General features: G+C 48.0%; 1 protein-coding gene across 2 annotated transcripts; it reads right to left on the bottom strand.

Annotated features, from left to right (window-relative positions):
- Positions 1–17,726, bottom strand: HPD (4-hydroxyphenylpyruvate dioxygenase). Of its 2 annotated transcripts, none has more exons than XM_081893412.1 (13): positions 17,702–17,726; positions 15,672–15,734; positions 13,519–13,623; positions 12,301–12,343; positions 10,016–10,098; positions 9,826–9,915; positions 8,658–8,761; positions 7,162–7,239; positions 5,212–5,374; positions 3,459–3,530; positions 3,243–3,365; positions 1,264–1,380; positions 1–331 (listed from the first exon to the last, which is right to left on the bottom strand). In XM_081893412.1, exons 1-13 carry the CDS (start codon positions 17,702–17,704, stop codon positions 221–223), a joined length of 1,155 nt encoding a protein of 384 aa, XP_081749538.1. In that variant the 5' UTR covers positions 17,705–17,726; the 3' UTR covers positions 1–220. The 2 variants fall into 2 exon arrangements, with proteins under 2 accessions (XP_081749538.1, XP_081749539.1); XM_081893413.1 differs by lacking the exon at positions 17,702–17,726 and adding an exon at positions 17,266–17,289.
- Positions 17,727–19,146: the final 1,420 nt, after the last annotated feature.

Genomic DNA, 19,146 nt, shown 5'->3' with positions numbered 1-19,146 from the left:
TTCATGTTCGTTTGTTTATTTCAGCCAACCTGAGGGATCTCTCCAAAGTGGACATGGAGGAAGGCTCCCATGGTATTAATTTAAAAAAAAAAAGCCAATGGAGGGGAAAAGGAAGACTTTAGAACCGCCTTCAGGAAAGCCTGAACTGGGAGGAATTATTCCAATCCTTGCATAGTGCACCCCACTTTCAGTATATATCCATACTGTTTCCTCCTGAGCATTACACAAAGTCTGATTCTCCGGTGGGTGTCAGGACAGTGAGGTTTCCCCGGGCATCTTGGTCCAGTTCAATAGCTTCAAACAAAGATTTGAAGTTTCCAGCACCGAATCCCTAAAGCCACAGGAGAGAGAGAAATGTGTAAATAGTGCAAGCACTTTCTTCCCGATACCCCAACTGGAGCTCTCTTCCGTGGCAGGTGAGATCTCCACTCTGCCTCAGATGGAATGGGTGATACGGCAGAGAAGCCAATGATCAGTCACAATGTGCCTCATATGAACACACAAGCATGATGGTGATGATGCATTCCCATCAGCTCAGATTTAATAGCCACACCAGCAACATTGTTGTTATTATTCCATCTGCCTTTTGAATAAGCGTTGTCAGGGTCAGACCTGCAGACAGCCCCTTGGAACTTGGAAGGCGCAGAGTTAAGTCCCTAGTTCAGAGTAGACTAATGCCAAATTCTAGATCAGTAAACTCAGAAATCGGGAAGGCCAGAGGCAGGTACCTAGCCAAAGTGAGGCTGTTTTCAAGGGGCAGGAGGTAAGGTTAGTAGCAATGAACTGATCAGAAAGAGGAGACAATAATTATTCACAGAGTCAGCCAAGCCCCTACTGCAGACACAGGCAAACTCAGCCCTCCAGATGTTTTGGGACTACAACTCCCATCATCCCTAGCTAACAGGACCAGTGGTCAGGGATGATGGAAACTAGTCTCAAAAACATCTGGAGGGCAAAGTTTGCCTATGCCTGCCCTACTGGTTGCTCAGATCATCTGGCCTGCAAGCCACATTACCCTCTGACAATTAGCTGCAGCATAGTAAAATCTGGCAAACAGCTCATTCCAGTGGTTGCAATACAGCAGCTGGATTATCCAAGTTGAGTCCCTTTTGTACTTTAAAAAGGTGGTCATTTCCCAACTTTTATCATGCAAATTTAAAAAAACAAAACAAAACCTGAGCAGGGTAGAGCAGAAAGCCACCAATCTGTGAGAGTTGATTTGTTTCCACTGAGCCTGGGGTGAGCCCCGGCTGCCCAACAAACCTGGTGATTGTGGCGCTGGATGACCTCGAGGAAGACAGTCGGTCTGTCCTGAACAGGCTTTGTGAAGATCTGAAGCAGGTATCCCTTCTCGTCAAAGTCAACTAGGATTTTGAGTTCCTTTACAGCAGAAGCAAATGAAAGGGCAATGATAGAAGTTGCCCAGGGAATGGGTGAGATGTTGTATAACCAACAACAACAACTTTTTATTATTATTATTTACACCCCACCCATCTGGCTGGGTTTGCCCAGCCACTCTGGGCAACTTACAGCACATAAAAAATAGTAAAACATTAGACATTAAAAACTTCCCTAAACAGGGCTGCCTTCAGATGTTTTCTATGTCATATAATTGTTTATTTCCTTGATTTCTGATGGGAGGGTGTTCCACAGTGCAGGTGCCACTACCGAGAAGGCCCTCCGCCTGGTTCCCTGTAACTTGGCTTCTCACAGTGAGGGAACTGCCAGAAGGCCCTTGGTGCTGGACCTCAGTGTCCGTAATTAATGATGGGGGTGGAGATGCTCCTTCAGGTATACAGGGCCAAGGCTGTTTAGGGCTTTAAAGGTCAGCACCAACATTTTGAATTGTGCTCAGAAATGCACTGGGAGCCAATGTAAGTCTTTCAAGACCAGTGTTATATGGTCTTGGCAGCCACTCCCAGTCACCAGTCTAGCTGCCCCATTCTGGATTAGTTGCAGTTTCCGGGTCACAGCCCCACATAGAGTGCATTGGAGTAGTCCAAGTGGGAGATAACTAGAGCATGCACCCCTCTGGCAAAACAGCCTGTGGGCAGGTAGGGTCTCAGCTGCGTACCAGATGGAGCTGGTAGACAGCTGCCCTGGACACAGAATTGACCTGCGTCTCCATGGACAGCTGTGAGTCCAAAATGACTCCCAGGCTGCACACCTGGTCCTTCAGGGGGCACAGTTACCCCATTCAGGAGCAGGATGGGCAAGGATCAAGGAGACAGGTGGTTAGTTTCACTCATCCAAGCAGCCTGTCCACATCCTTGAAGGTAACAGATAGGAACTGATCCCATGCCACTTGACTGGACAGGACTCTAGCACTCTCCCACCCCGGCCCTGCTCCCATGGTGGAGTCTACCTCTTTCCGAATCTGAGCGACTTTATCTGCAAAAAACTTTGCAAAATCATTGCAGGAGATCTTGGGATCCTCACCAGGCCCTGATGGTGGAGGTTGTTCTGCTAGATTGTGAACCACTTGAGTCTCCTGCTGCTGTTTTCTGCAGATGCAATAGAGGTGGTGAAGAATGTCCTCTTTGCCGTCGCTATTGCCACCAGGAAGTGATGCCCTCAAAGCTGGGATGGGGTTAACTTGTGGCCCTCCAGATGTTGCTGGACTCCACCTCACATCTCTCTCCGGCGTTGGGCCATGCTGGCTGGGGCTGGTGAGAGCTTGGAGTCCAAGGGCCTTGGAAGGGGGTCACAGGATAGCCAGTCCCACCTTAAAGGCTGGTGGTCTTGCACATTACATTGGAACTGCCACAACCCCCTTCCCAATGTAAAACTCATCAAGTTGAGCAGCTGCTAAAGTAATTGCTTGCATGTGTATTGTATTTCTATCCAAGATCCTCGAAGGGGAGTATCTGGTTCTTGACCTTTCTGTTTTGCTCCCACCAAAACTTGGAGCTAGTGGTTATTTCAAGGTCACCCACCAAGCTTCACAGATGAGTAGGGATTTGACTTCATGCCTTGCCAGTCGGTAAGAACATAAGAAAACCCTGTTTCATCAGGCCAATGGGCCATCTAGTTCAGCCTCCTGTTCAGCCCCCATGACTAGTAGCCACTGAATTTGTCCCATCCTCTTTTAAAGCCACCCAAGTTGATGGCCATCACTGCCTCCTGTGGCAGCAAGTTCCATAGTTTAACGATGCACTGTATGATGAAGTCCTAGTCTAGACCAACCTTCTGGCCACTAAGCCAAACTGCAAGATGTAGGGTAGCCCTGGTAGCCAACTCACCTCCAGTTTATCCATGTTCTCCTTCACCTTGATCTTGGCTGATTTCAATTTCTCCCTAAGTTTTTGGTAGTAGGTGGGGGGCACCACCAGGAATTCCGTGCCACGTTCTTTCAGGTTTGTGACCTGCAACCCAAAAATGTACACAGCAATGACAAAGGCCACATTCCCAAAGGTGGCCACTTATTGGTAGACTGATCAGGGAATATACTGTCTTACTGAAGCAATAATATCCGAGGTATTCAGAGCGATGTGTTGGACTCCAGGGCCCCCGTAATAGTCCACGTATTCCTGCAGAGCGAAAAAGCACACAGTAAGCACAGGAAGGCACCATGTGAGTGGTGAACTGCCAGCAACAACATCACAAAAACACCAGGCCAAGACCAGGACCTGGGAGACCAGAGTTCAAATCCCAACTCAGCTCACTTTGCAACCTCAACCTAGCAAGACTGTTGTGGGGATTAATTGAGAAGAGGGAGAACTATGTAGACCACCTTGAGCTTGAGGGGAGGAGAGAAAAATACGTCATTGTGGGTCTTAACAGCCTCCATCTCCTGCCTTACCCTCTTGTAATCCTAGGCTGCAATCCTTGACACACTTGGAAGTATGTTCCATGGAGCTCAGTGGGTCTTATTTCTGAGCAGAAGTGTGCTGGATTGCATTCTGATTAGCGCTTGTCTCATTGCATCCAAACACCGGAGGAATAGAAACAGGGTTTACCCAGAGTGGTGGGGTGGGAACATGTGCTCTTACTACTGTTTTGATGAATCTCTACGTGGCCATCACTAATGACAGCTGCTCTAGTCAGATTCTTTTGTATTTTCATAGTACAGGAAATTTTTACCGTATTGTGGATTTAAAAAAAATTAAATCACACACACAGCCCTCATCTTAAAATCACGGGGCAGTTTACAGCATAAAAATACAAGATGAGAACACAAAATACCTATTAAAACAAAATCAAACCAATAACCCCCTCCCATAAACACATTTAAAAGGCTATAGAAGAATAAGAGAAGAAGAGTTTGGATTTGATATCCTGCTTTACCACTACCCTAAGGTGTCTCAAAGCAGCTAAGAATCTCCTTTCCCTTCCTCCCCCACAACAAACACTCTGTGAGGTGAGTGGGGCTGAGAGGCTTCAGAGAAGTGTGACTGGCCCAAGGTCACCCAGCAGCTGCATGTGGAGGAGCGGGGAAGCGAACCCGGTTCACCAGATTACGATTCCACTGCTCTTAACCACTACACCACGCTGGCTATAGAATGTCAATCAGCCAAAGACTCGATTATCGAGAAATGTTTCCACCTTGCACCAGGGGAGAAGCAGTCCACAAAGTCAACGCTCCTTGCTTAAAGGAAATCCACACCACAACACAGTCTCAACCTCCTTAGAGGAAGGATGCAATAGGCAAATGCATTGGGATGGGCAGGGCTTGTACTGAACAGGCCAAATAACTCAGGCGGTCACCAGCATGGCACACCATGTGCCCGTAGAGACCTTCCCGGGGGGGGGGGGGAAGTGTCAAATGGTCCCCCTCCCCCAATTAACTGAGGCTTGAGGCATTCCATTGCAGCCAGTAGTATATGTGTGTGTGTGTGTGTGTGTGTGTTGCACCCGAGTTTCTGCAGCATGCCAAGTGCCCAGAGCCCCCAAAGCAGTCGGCACCCCCTAAAACAACTTTATGCTACAAGCCACTGGAGTTAGAAACTGGCACCTTCTTCTCTAGGGGGTAGCTGCACCTGGTAGCACACAATTGGAATTGCAGGTGGCAATGCCTTCCCAAGTATCCTGAGGCTCCGAGATGGAACCATCTCCCCAGGTTGGCCACTGGAGGATGGTGAAAGGCTTCCTGTTTGGCCGGGGACTTTCCAGAGTCCTGGTGTGTCTCTGCCTGTTCCTCTGCCCTGGCTTGAGGCTCAACTCTGGCCACTCAGCCCTGACACAAAGGACCCAGAGAGTCTCTGCTTTCACCTGGATCTGAGACTTCCTCTTCCCCACTGCAGGCTCATTGATGGGCATTTTAATGGTCTCTTCATAATTGGCCACCACAATAGACCGGAGGGCACTGTACTCTGTGTGCAGCTGCTTGTCGTCCACAGACCAGAAACGGTGAAAGAGGAGGTTTTTCTGGTACCTGTGCAAGAAGTGCCACATGTCAGAATAAGTAGGCCAAGGGCTTTAGCCACAATTATATTCTTAGAGAACATCCTGGGTGGAGTCTAGATGCATTCACAAACGTTCTTTTGAAGAATTAATGACTGAAGAATTAAAAAGTTGCAACAAGGAGATGCAGCAAGGCAGCAAGAGCTACCTGGGCAGCTTCCTGCTCTGACATCAATCTGAGCCCATAGCTCAGGTGTAGAGCACCTGCTTTTGCACCCACCTTCAACCCCTGATATGTCCAGGCAGGGAGTCACTGCCAGTCAGGGTTGCACAGTACCAAGCCAGGTACATGGGCCAGCGGTCTAACTCTGTCGAAAGCAGTTTCTATCTAATTCAATCCTTTATTCAGAACAGTGAGGACTAGAGACCTCCTTTGTTTTTAGAGGAGGCACCACACACACTTTGCTTACAAAGACCCCAGGCTCAATCCCTAGCATGGTCAGATATGGCTGGGGAAGACTCCCATCTAATCCCCTGGAGAGTCATGGCTGACCACTGCACAGAGGGAGACTGGCCGATGGTCTACGAGGCTGTTGATCTTCCTTCCAGAGCTGCAGCTCTGGGTCTATGGAACCGTGGCTGGAATGGAGGCTGCTTGCTTGGAAGCTCAAAGAAGGAAGGGAGAGGGAGGGGATCTGCTCTGTGGGTGTTTATAATTCCATTTAAAAATCAGCTAATGGGAGGGGGAGCGGGGGTGTGTGTGGCTCTCCAGGCAGCTAAGCGAGATCACATCAAAAGTCCATCTACTCCACTCTTCTCCAAACCTCCAGCTGGTTTTTTTTTTGGACTGCAACTCCCATCAAGCCCCAGGCAGCACAGCTGTCCAACATAATGGTCCCACCAGCAGTTAACCAGATTATTCTGGGAAATCCTCACGCAAGACAGGAAGCCAACAGCTGCTTATCTCCAGCAGCTGGCATTCAGAGGTATAGAGTAGATCACGGGTGTCAAACACAAGGTCCGCGGGCTGAATCCGGCCCGCCAGACCTCGTCATGTGGCTCGTGTAGCCGCCGCCGGCCGCCAGCCTTCACCTTTTATTCTCCCCTTTTTTTTTTTACACAAGAAAGCCGCCTCTTCAGCGCATGCGCGGCAGCCTACAAGCCAGAGAACATCTGCCCTCTAGTGGCGCCGGCCATTCTACACAGGAAACCTCCACTTTACATGTCCTTTACATAGTCCTACAGATACAACTGGCCCTTTGAGGGTGACCAAACTGCTCATGCGGCCCCCGATGAATTTGAGTTTGACACCCCTGGAGTAGATGGACCTGGAGATCAATGTTAGCCATCATAGCTATTGCCCTTTGATATCCCCGCTGATAAAGCCACAGTCGAGGCCCTGCTGCCGGCATCCTCTGGGCCATGTTCCCTTGAGCAGAGCCAAGAAGAGGGTCAGCCCCCCTTCCTTCCTCCCCACCCCGCACATGCTGAGCTGGTGGGTATGCAAAGCCCCAGGAGAGGATGGTCTATGAGCAGGGCCTAAAATGAGGCTTTCTGTCACCTGGATCGAAGAAGACTCAGTTGGGGACCCCACCCCCTGGATGCGTCTTTGCGTACGTACGTATCATGTCGTAAAGGCCGCCTATAATAAATGTCCTAAAATCAGTTCCTCTGAATCAGGGATTTAGATTAATCAGGCCCACAACATCCGGGGTCCCCATGGCTGCTCTAAATGTCCTGTGTTGTCATTGAGGAAGTTTCATGTTCTAGAAGGAAAGCAATTCTTCCCTTAAGTTGATTTCCAAAAGCAATCTTTACCATTCTGCCACAGAGTTCATCTCCTGATCAGGTTGGTTCCCCACTATGTGGTCAATGAAGTTCAGTTTCACAGGTGGCCTGAGAAAGAAAAAGGCAGATGAGATCAGGGGTTTTTACCTCCACAGTGTTTTTTTTGTGGGATGAGTACTTCTCATGCAGATAAGGTGGCCTCAGATCCTCCCACCCCCATTAACTCTTTCCAGAGAAAAACATATGGGCAAGAGAAGCCTGTTGCCAAAGGCCCATTTGAAGTATCTCAGCAACCCATTTGCAAATTAAGCTCCTGTCCGCCTTTCAGGGGTTAATCTCCCTTTACACAAAGGGTTCCCCATAAGCCAGTGTGGTGTCCTGCTAGAGTGTCAGCACAGAATCTGGGAGTCCAGCCACTTGGTCATGAAGTTCCCTGGGTGGCCTTGAGCCAGTCATTCCCCTCAGCCTAGCCTACCTCACAGGGTGGTTGTGAGGATTAAATGAGCAGCAGAGAGAACAAGGGATGCCACCTTGGACTCCTTAGAGAGAGAAAAAGTGGGATGTGAATGCAATAAATAAACAAATAAAATCAGTCAGGAAATGTGGAGTGATGGGAACAAACAGTCATATGTGGTGGGATTGTCCGTTAGTTAATGAATTTTGGAAACAGATTGGTATAGAAATATTGGGAATTGTGGGTAGGAAGGTGGGGATAGCTAAATTAATGGTTCTTATTAGTCTGAGCAGCACCAAGTTAAAAACAAAAGAGGAATGTAAATGGGTAAAATTGATGGTAACTGCAGCCAGACAGGTTATAGCGAGTAATTGGAAAAATGCAGAAGAGCTGAGGTGAACCAATGGAGGAAAAAACTGAATAATATTATAATTTTAGAATATCTACAGTAACTGCGAAGATACACAGCATGAAAGGGTTTAAGGTCAGCAAGAAAGAGGAGGATTGGTTTGAGAAGACATTGAATTATTTGGGTAGGTTTGAACAATTTGGGGCAATTAAAATGTTAAAAGTTAAATAAACCTTGTGGGTGGAGAAGTGTTAACGTATATAAAATTGTACATATGGTTGATTTGAATATGTTATTATTGATTATGTATACCCAATGTATCAGCCGCCTGGGGGTCTCACTGTTGTTGGTTGTTGGTAAAAAAAAACCAAAACAGACATCAAACTCCCGCTGATGAAAGTCACCAAAGGTTCTTTGAGTGTGGTTTTTTTTTTATTCAGGTGTATGCTTAAGCTTGTCTGAAGTGTGTACCTACAAGGATAACAACTTCCAGTGGGGTCACTGTGCTAATCTGTGTGCAGGGGGAGGGGGGCGGGGAAGAGAGAGAAAAGATTATCTAAAAGTGTAATGTGGGAATGATACTCAGAAATGGCCAGGACTAGCTCCTTGCTGGTTGAACAATCCCAGTGGCAAATCTAAGTGTGTGGAATGGCACCCAGTCTAAAATGAGACTCAGATCTTTCACGCTAGAGTTTAACCAGAGCAGTAAGGGCTGGTACTTACAGTTTTTTCAACAGAGGGTCCCTGAAGATGGGTGGCTCAAACCCAGGCAGGAAAAGCCCCTTGTAGCCCCTCTTCTCTATCAGGGTGTGTGTGGTGTCTCCATACTAGATGGAGGAGGAGGAAGAGGAAAGTGAAACACTTCTGTTCTCATCCTGAAGCAAAGTTCTTAACCTGAAGCACCATTTCTGGGTTAGCGGAGTCTGTAACCTGAAGCGTATGTAACTTGAGGTACCACTGTATTAGGAGACTCTGATTCCCCTCACAGGCCTACAACTCCCAGAAATCCATGGGAAGAGGCAGGGATTATTTAATTGTAGAGTTGAGAATTGTAGTTCTGTGAGGGGAATAGACACCTCCAAAACAGCTATTCAACATCCTTAAACTACACTTCCCAGGATGCTTTTGTAATTGGGGGGGGGGATGACAGATTAAAGTGCCATGATATTGTTTTAAATGTATCTGATGTTCTGTACTAAGCTTGGATCCTAGAACAATAGGCATGTAGGATCCCAGATCACAACAACTGATTGGCTTGCAGGCAAAGACTAATCAGGCTCCAGGAGTTAATCAGCCTATTAGGCTGGTAGGATAGTAGAATGCAACAACTGATTGGCCTGCAGGAAAAGACCAATCAGGCTCCAGGAGGGAAGCAGAATCAGCCAATCAGATGGGACTCATTGTGTAAATAATATCTATAAAGGCCCGAGGTTTGGGGGCAATTCAATCACTGTTTTACAAGCTGCAATAAAGAGTGTGGCGTCACTACAGGACTCCGAGTATACTGCACTGGCAAACAGGAACTCTTTTTAATCACTACCTTTGGCTAAATGCATAGCTTCTTCTTGAGGCTGAAGAAGTCTAGTAATTTCTCTCAGTCTCCAGTTCAGAAACATGAGGCTAATAAGATAGGCTTGTTTTAAGGGTTTCTGATAAAATAAAAACAAAGTGCCTAGAGAACATGCTACATAAATCCTATTTATTTATCACAGTCGTAGAGTTTAGTCCAACCCCCTGCAATGTATCCCTGACAGATGACCATTTAACCTCTGCCTTAAGAAACCTCCAAGGAAGGAGAGTTCTGCTGTCTTAACAACAACTGCCTATTAGTATTATCATTTTCTGAGTCTGTCCAAATGCAGTTTATAGGTGAAAGCCCTCACTTTCTTACCGTCTGAACGACTGCAAATTTCACCTTCCCGTGTTTATCTTCCTCTATCCAGGGTTCTTTAACAATCAGAGCTCCACGCTCTCTAGCTTTCTGAGTGGGGAAAATAAAAATAGCACTTACTAGATGAAGCAAGGCGAAAGGCTAGCAAGCCTCTCAAGTCACACAGAGACCCTCCTCAGCAGAGATTCACCTGCACGATGAAATCACAGTCCTCCACTTCAAAGGCGACATCTTTGACTCCGTCCCCATGCTTCACTAAGTGTGCTCCCATTTCTGCATAATGAGGGAGAGAGAAAGAGGAAACACCAAGACAATTTAACGGAGGAGAAGTTTGTCAACTGCTATTGGCCAAAAAAGATGAAACCTCCATAGTCAGAGGCGGTGTACCTTAGAACATTGCACGCCAGCTGTGTTTTAGTCAGGCACAGCAAATTACCTGTGCTAGTGAATTAACTGCATTGTCTTTTAAGAGCAAAGGAGCCTCCATCTCTCCCCTGAGACAAGGAGAAGCCTGCATTTGAAGTCCTGCCAAGGGGCTGCATATAACCCTGGTAAAAACTCCTGCTGAGGAACTGGCAGACGTGGTGACCCTGAATCCAGCCTTCAAGGCCCATCAGAGAACGCAGAAAGAAAAAAGGAGGGAGAGGCCCACAGCCACCATGCCAGGCTGCTTGAGGGCAGGGCTGTCTTTAGCAGATGCGGTGCCGGGTGCAAATATCCGCCCAGCACCCCCCAAATTACCACAGATGGGGGGGCTGAAGCTGCGCACTGCCAGCCATCAGGGGACGCAACTCTCCCCATGCCGCTGCAGGAGAGCAATCCTCGCAGAGGCCTGGGAGGCAAGCTGCACGCCCACCAGCCATATGGTTGGCGGAGCGCAGCTGGCGGGCATGCAGGGAAAGGGGAGGCCACCGGCAAAGCCACGCAGCTCCCCCACTCGCTAGGGCGCCCCTGAGAAGCTGGCGCCCTGGCGCGACGCACCACTAAGCCCTATGGGGAAGACGGCTCTGCTTGAGGGCTTTTCCAGAGGCATTTGGTTGGCCATGAAGAGAAACTGGGGGCTGGACAGGGTATCCCTTTGGCTGGACCAGTCCTTATGATCTTAAAGCACCACTCACTGGAGCTCACTCTAGGGAGCCGTGGGTGCTTCAGGACCCACAACAATATATTTGGGGGACTGAGCCACTCCAAAGTCAATGGGCGAAGTCGAAGCCCTTTGTTGCGGGCACCCACAATCTTTGGTGCGAGAGGGCACCTATGGCACTGCTGATGGGTTGTGAAGAACATGGAAACATGAGAAGGGCCTAGCCACTGGATCAGGCCCATAACTCCTCTAGTCCAGCATCCTGTTCTCACAACGGCCAACCAAGATGCCTACAAGAAGCCTAAAAGCAGGTCGTGAGCACAACAGACGATTCCCCGTTTGGGATTCCCAACAAAGGTGTGCTGCCTTCAACAGTGGAGGGAGAACAAAGCCACTGTGGCCAAGAACCACAATGCAGGCCCCTTCCATGGCTCCATGGAGCAAAAGGCGTCAACACTAGAGGCTGAACAGAGGCACCAAGTTGTGCCCAACGCTGCTGGGAGGGAAGGCATCGCACATGCGTGACATCACACATAACCCCCCAGACATGCCAACTTGGCCTGCCATCTCCCACCCCCACCCTACTTTTTTATGCAGCCTCTCGTTTTGGTGTCTTCCAGGAAGGGGCCCGGGCGATTTCCAAAAGGACACGCCAGGGTGAAGATGCTTTGCCTTGCCACACACCTGGCAGAGACCATCAGAGAGCTTTCAGTGCGCAGGGTCACTGAATTTTGAGGGGGCCCAACCCACCCCTTGAAAATTTGGGTGGAGCCCTCAGCCACCCAGCTCCCCTAGATGGCACACCTGGGCTGGAAACAACCAGATGATCTATGTAACACTGGGATATAAACTAACTCGAAGCACAGTAAAATAAACCAGTGAACTGCATTGAAAGAGACCCTGAGAGGGCATTGAGCCCCACCCCCCAATGGTCAGAGCAGAATCTGCAATGCAAGACACAATCCTGCAGCAGCCCCTTACAGACGGCTGCCCAGCCTTGGCTTAAATTTGCTTTTAGGAACTTTCTCTGCATATCTGGCCAAAATCTGCCCCTCCCTGCCATTCCTGGTCCTTGATTCAAGTCCTGCCCTCTGGAGAAACAGAGAAAAAGTCTGTTCCACCTTTTATGCAACAACCCTTCTGATATTTGAAGACCACTTTCACGTCTCCCCTTAAACTTCTCTCCTCCAGGCTAAAGCACGGCCAGCAATTTAATGCATTCCTTATTGAGAGTTCAGAACCCTCCCCATCCTGTTCGCCCTACTCCTGACATGCTTGGAGCCAACGCCTGTCTCAAAATGTGGCCCCCAGAGCTGGACACAGAACTCCCAGGTTTTCAAAAGGAACTTGTTTGGTAAGAAAAGTTACAACAGGACCAACTCTTGAATTACCTTGATTTCCAGGGTTGAGAGCCGAGGAGAAGATAAATATGATCTGTTGGTAATCAGAATAATAATCAGAATAACTACAAGCATTCGTTTTCTTTATGACAAGGTTAAGTGATGAGTCAAAGGCTGAAATGCTGACATTGGCATTCATTTAAAATGTTGATATCCAAGATCATTGAGACAACCAACAGGAAGCTAAAAACAGGAATATTCCATAACATCTGGAGGGCACCAGGTTGGCAAAAGGCTGGATTAGAGAGATGGTCTCTCTTTGCTAAACCCAAGACAGTCGTGGGTCCCCCTCCCCCATTCACAATACTGGTACACTCCAGCCCAACTCTCCAAGGGCAAGAGAGTCCAAGGGTTCCAGGTTCAATTTCCTTGGAGTGAGGGTCTTTAGGATATACGGTTTATAGATAGTTTATCTACACGCATCAAGGGACACGGGTGGTGCTGTGGGTTAAACCACAGAGCCTAGGGCTTGCCGATCAGAAGGTCGGCGCTCCTGCCAACCTAGCAGTTCGAGAGCACGTCAAAGTACAAGCAGATAAATAGGTACTGCTCTGGCAGGAAGGTAACCGACATTTCTGTGCGCTGCTCTGGTTCACCAGAAGCAGCTTAGTCCTGCTGGCCACATGACCTGGAAGTTGTACGCCGGCTCCCTTGGCCAATAAAGCGATATGAGCGCCGCAACCCCCAGAGTCGTCCGCGATTAGACCTAACAGTCAGGGGTCCTTTTACCTTTTATCTACGCACATATATAACCTGAGCTTAGGATGAAGGGGCTCACAGCATGAACACCCCAGGAGATCTTGCTTATCCTTTGAGTCACAGCTTGGATTTAGCGCAGAGCAAGCATGTCTCTGTCTCCAGCTTTTCAGCAGGCCCTCTGCCCAGCAATGTCTATTGTACCCTTCCCCTGGCAGCTAGGTGGGGGGGGGAGAGGGAGACCCACTCATTTGCCCAGAGGGCAATATCACTTAGTTGTAGCCCTTGCAGCTCAGCTTATCCCTTTGGCATGTGGATCATGGTACTAGTTGTCAGCTACAACTGTTGCCTAGACAAAGGGACTGGTTTTGCAAGCTTGCTCTCACACCTTCTACCTCCGCAGAAAATTTTCTTTTTTTAAAAAAAGGTCAACAATTTGTTTGTCTCCGGATTTTCACTTCTTGCAATATGGCAACCCAAGCCTACATCAATGCAGTTTTCTCTCCTCCTTACCTTGTCCTGTTTGACCACATGGGACACCACCTCTCTGCTTCCCGTCTCCAGACCTTTGTAGGCCAGTTCCTCAAATCCCATTTTGTTGCAATAAAATGAAGCAGCCTTTAAAACACATGGGCAAAAAAAAAGCAAAATAGCCTTTTTAAAAAAGCATGTTATCAGTAAGTCACCAGACATAATATTAAGACTATGGGCCATAATCAGCTCCCTCCCCCCCACCCCGCACATCTTACGCCATTCTCAAATCCACTCTGCAGGGAGGGGAAACCCCCAGATCAGGTAGGTGACACAGAGGGGAGACGGTTCTGTTGCAGAAGGAGAAACCCTTGCGCTGTGCAACGAACTGCTCAGTGCCACATTGAGTACAGCATTACCTGTTTATCCTACTGGTGTGATGTTTTAAATCTTGGCATGACACTTGGCAAGAACCAGTGTGACATAATGATCAGAATATTGGGTTTGGACTAAGGTTGAAATCCCCACTCTGTCCCTCAGCCTTGCCCAGGAGACTAAAAGCCCTTAGGGAGCTGCTTCAGCCCTTTCCCCTTTTTGCGCCACATCATACCAGGCTTCAAGCCTGAGAACAGATCTTTTGGTATAGCTTAAATAGACCACTCTGGGGGCATCGTCCATTGAATTACAGCTTGCAAATGACATCATTAAGAAACAAAATGGCGGGTGGGGGACATCACTTTCAGTTTGTTGGAGAAAAGGTGAGGTTGATGGGACTCATCAACCTGGGAAGGGAGTCCATCTAGTAGAAGCAAAACTCTGATCCTAAACCTCTGCTGCCTAGTGCCTGCATATCTTTGCGAGAAGAAAAGGCTCAGGGATAACCCTTCCACAAATGTGGAGTGGAGTCCCTAAGGCGGTTGGGTGACATCTTGTATGACTCTTTCTGGCAATTCCTGCCGCCAAGCCGGTGTCAAACATATTGCTTCCCTTTCCTTTGGACCACATCAGCGAGGTTAATGTTGTCTGGGCAGCCCAGGACCTCCAGACACACTGCCCAGGCTTATGCCTCAGGGAAGCCACTTTGGTGCTGCTAGCACAGCAGTTTGACTTCATCCCAGGAGCTGCACTCCATTGTCTCTCGAGACAGACGGATGCCAACAGCCACATGGAGAGGTGAGGAATGGCTGCAGCAGCCCTGTGGTCCTTGTAGAAAGATATGCAGCAGCAGCAAACAAACCAGGGAGGTGTGGAAGCACAGGGGGCTACAGTGCACAATTCAGAATGGGGAAATGTGGGCATTCAGCCAGGGTGTGGGTGAGCCCTCTGTGCACGGTGTGTGTTTGGCTCAGCACCTCCCTAACCCCGCCAACCAAGCAAAGAATCTGCCTCCCCTCTCTCGGTTGCATCAGGCTAGTCCAAAGACCATTCCAGCTCCACATTCCTGGGAGTGCAATGCCCCATCCCCCATAGCCAGCAAGGCACAAGCCATTAATTGAATGCAGCTTACCCAGGAAATCTGCCCCACTCCCACCCCGCCTTTCAGATGGGTCTCCACCCCGTCTCCAGCATCCAATAGCACAACAGCCTGAAGCACATCCCCTCCACAGCCCTCCGTATTGCAAACAAATGCAGGGAGAGATTTGCAGCTGGATCTGGCCAAGGGGGGCCCATGCAGTCCAGCACACTGTTCTCGCAGAGGCCAACCAGATGCCCCAGTGAGGTGCCTGGGAAGGGGACAAGGGGGCAACAGCAGCAAAGCCAACAACATTAAGAGGAAGCACTCTGTCAAGTCTGGCTTCCCCCTCTTTCACATTTTCCCAGACTTTTCCGCTTGCCATATCTCACATGTGAGATACGGTTTTATAATCCTCATGGAAACCTGCCACATTTCTCCTTTTTGCAAGCAATTTGACCCCATACAATGCACATTCATACATGGTTTGCACTAAACACCTGCATTCTTATAACACATTCCCCAAATGTACACATTTTCTATACACCACAAAATTCAGAGAAGTGAACATTTCAAAGTTTTGCCGCATTGCAGTAAGCATCTTGTCTGGGGCACTGCGAATCAGTAAGTCTGCTCTGAAATCCGAGCCAAACTGGTTTCTTCTCTCATCCTTTCTCGAGAGTCAACCCCCACCCCACCCCCGCACCCTGGCAGACCTTCCTGGTTTTATCAGCACACTCACCTGCTTTGCATTACCGACCCAAAACGTCAAGGAATGGAAGTGAAGGAACCGGCCTCTTTCGGGCTGAATGGGAGAAAAGGTAGCTGGTTATTATGTGACACACTCAGAGGCAGAGCAGCCCAGTATCCCCAACACAGGCAGGCAGTAGCGTAGCATAGGGTGCCAGCACCAGGGCCGTGCAGAGGTGGGGGTGGGAGAGAGTGAAATGGACGGAGTACGCATGCGTATTCAACTGCCTAATAGCACCCACATCCCCCAGGAGATTGCAGCTGTAGAGAGAAGAAAAGAAGAATTCTTCCGTGGTCCATAGAGGTAACTTCCTGATTTGCAAAGAGAAGCCATTTTCAACAGAGCCCAGATGTTGAAATTTTGTACCCTTAAGAAGAAGAGTTTGGATTTGATATCCCGCTTTATCACTACTCGAAGGAGTCTCAAAGTGGCTAACATTCTCCTTTCCCTTCCTCCCCCACAACAAACACTCTGTGAGGTGAGTGGGGCTGAGAGACTTCAGAGAAGTGTGACTGGCCCAAGGTCACCCAGCAGCTGCATGTGGAGGAGCGGAGATGCGAACCCGGTTCCCCAGATTACAAGACTACCGCTCTTAACCACTACACCACACTGGCTCTCACTACACCACACTGGCAACCCCCCTGTGCCCCCCACATGCTGTGCCACTGCAGGCAGGATCATTCAAACCCCTCTCAACAGAGCCAGGTGAGGCAGGATCGGAACTCGAATGGCAGAGGCAAAGATCCTTTAATGTTTTTGCTGGGACACAAACTAACACAGCTACCCTCTGTGGGGGACAATGAGGTTTATTTTGGAAGCAGGTCCTATTGGGTTCAATGGAACTCCCTTCTAGTAGCTTAGGATCATAGCCTTGGGCAAATGGACCAGGCACACACAGTAATTAGCGAATGTAGTACTTTTTCTTAATCGATTGAGAACATAAGGCACCAACTAGCCAAAATTAACCACCCTCTCCTTTTAATGAGGCTGAAAATTGCTTAATGTTGGCTGAACTGTGCCCTCATTGTTTTGTTTTACTTTTTAGCTGAGATGGGGGAGCTTTTGTTTCTTAAATACACAACTTTTGTCAGCTATGATGAAATATCAAAAAATATTAGACAAGAAATTGGTGCATATTTAGTACGTTAACACCCAAAAAGGGTGAACATGTTGTTTGCAAACCCCTGTATCATACATGCACCCATGACAGGCAGCTGGGATTGACCTGGAATGAGAGTACACTTGGTGGCTAACCCAGGTTTCCCTTAAGTAATGTATGAGTCTATGAGACTCACACACTTCTGCTTTAAGAATTACAATCATTCAGTTAAAATACAAAACAATTGCACCTTGTAGAATGTAAGAATGTGACTTTTGTACAATGCTTTGAGGTTTATCGGGTATTTGCCAAATGCACAGCCCAGTTCTTCTACGCAACAAGAGAATATTCATTTCAAAAAGGCTTTTGCCGTGGTCCTTCTCGCCAGCTTATGCCCTAAAACATTAATCCAAAATGCCATTGACACCATAGACCATATTTGGGGTGGGGCGGGTGCATGGATATTAGACTGCATTGTGATCTTACCTTCAGCCCTTTATCCAAGTAAGACGTCTAGTGGTTAAGGATCAAAACAGAATAAAACAGAGACATTAATTTTGCAAAAAGTTACTCCAGAAGTTTTTAAAAACCCACCTCAAAACTAAGGCTCTATGCAAGTCATGAGAGTTTTAAAAATACATCTAACACCACCACCAATACTAGAGGGATGAAACCAAAATAAAAATATACGGTAAACCCATGTCTAACTGTCTGCACAAATTAGGTGTTCACAGCATATTCACTCACTCCAAGAAATTGCTTGGTTTTCATGCACTGATTTAGATGTTTGCAGGACAGTCCAAACGTGAACAACTAGGAAGTGTTTGCAAATTTCACAGGGTCAAAAACATCTCTTGTTACCCTTAGAGTGACAGCAACAATATATATATATATAATTTGATTAAGAGCTATGAAGCCTCACCATTTTTTCTTCTCTGTGGCAGCAAAGCGATGTCACCAAGAGAGAAAGAAAGACAGACAGGGAGAGAGAGAGAGATGGGGAGAGGGGCAGTATCTGAAGCTTTTAATAAAGCAAACATGGGAAGACGAGCTCCTCCCTCACTCCTCCTACTCCAGATGGAAATTTTAAACACTTTAACCCCAGATATATGCTGTCTTTCTCGCAAGCATTATCTGCCACCCAAGAGAAAAGGCAGGGGACCAACTGGCTCCAAAGTCAGTGTGTGGGTCAAAATGCAACGTTTTCACGCAGCTGCAGTTTGGGGCTGGACTATGGGGAATGCTGTCTTTAGCATATGCGCCACCAGGGTGCAAAGATCCGCCCAGCGCCCCCAAATTTAGTTTAGCCCCCAAATTAACTTTGATTATGCTTATGTCAAACACCACACTTTATCTCTCATTTACGAAAGGAAAAATAAACAAACATTTTTATTTGCTTATTTATTTACAATACACTTATACTAAAGTATACAACACCACCACACTTAATAAACTTATAAGTATTGTTTAGGCACCTACTTAGGAGAAACATCAGTCGGGTCAAAGGTGCCGGTGACCCCGCTGCCGCATAGCAGCTCAATACAATACGTAACATAATATTTTGATGTAAGAGTTAATTTTGCATACACAGCACCATGGTGAATGGCAAGCGCCGTTGCTAGTGCGGCATGTCTTTGGTAAATGAGTGCACAAAGTTGAAAGTCCTTTAGTGAAACCGTAGGTATACATTTCTGAAATACCTAGGTATATATGTATTTTTTCTAGCTTGATCAGCATTATTTATTATTTCATAACAGGTAGATAGTTAAGAACTTAGGTGGCTTCAGCAGTGGGCGCCTGGCGCCCCCCAGAATTCAGCGCCTGGGTGCCCCACACCCTTTGCACCTCTGGGTAAAGACGGCCCTGTCTACGGGGTCTGTGCCCATGTCCCTGCTGTCCTGGAGGCACTAAAGGATGCCAGGGAGGCAGTGTGACACTCTAGGGGGCAAAGTGTTGCATTGGCAGCCAAGGCTGCTGTCACCCCTTGTTTTCATTTCAGGCAACTAGATTTCACAAGGCAGAGTGAAGCGGCTGCCTCAGGTGGCAGATGGGCAGAGAGTAGCGAAGGCTGTGTGAGCTCCAGAGTCTGCTCTTTGCCCTCCCCAGGGGAGTTTGCTGCCCTCAGGTGTGATGGAGGACGTGGTTGCTTTGCCAGCATTGAATTAACTGCCAGTCTAGTAAGCTTTTGCGCCTATAACAGTGGATGCACCATGACGTTCTTCATCTCGGGCAGCAAAATATCTTGAGCAGGTCTTGGCAGCCAGTCAGATGCAGAAGTGCTGGGGTGTGTGTGAAGCCAAGATGCCCCCCTCCGGAAGGCAGCTTGCAGACACTCCAAGTGTCTCTAAAAAACCACTGGTTGTTATT

This window comes from Podarcis melisellensis, assembly GCF_964234715.1.
Source record: "Podarcis melisellensis genome assembly, chromosome: 16".
Taxonomy (NCBI): domain Eukaryota; kingdom Metazoa; phylum Chordata; class Lepidosauria; order Squamata; family Lacertidae; genus Podarcis; species Podarcis melisellensis.
This window is presented reverse-complemented; position numbering and strand designations above follow the sequence as displayed.

Excerpts from the sequence above, each read along its gene's own strand:
- HPD (XM_081893412.1), bottom strand. Across the intron at positions 12,344-13,518 it reads ATGTGGTCAAACAGGACAAG|ATCATATTTATCTTCTCCTC; the intron begins GTAAGGAGGAGA and ends GATTACCAACAG. Across the intron at positions 3,366-3,458 it reads CCTCGGATATTATTGCTTCA|GTCACAAACCTGAAAGAACG; the intron begins GTAAGACAGTAT and ends TTTGGGTTGCAG.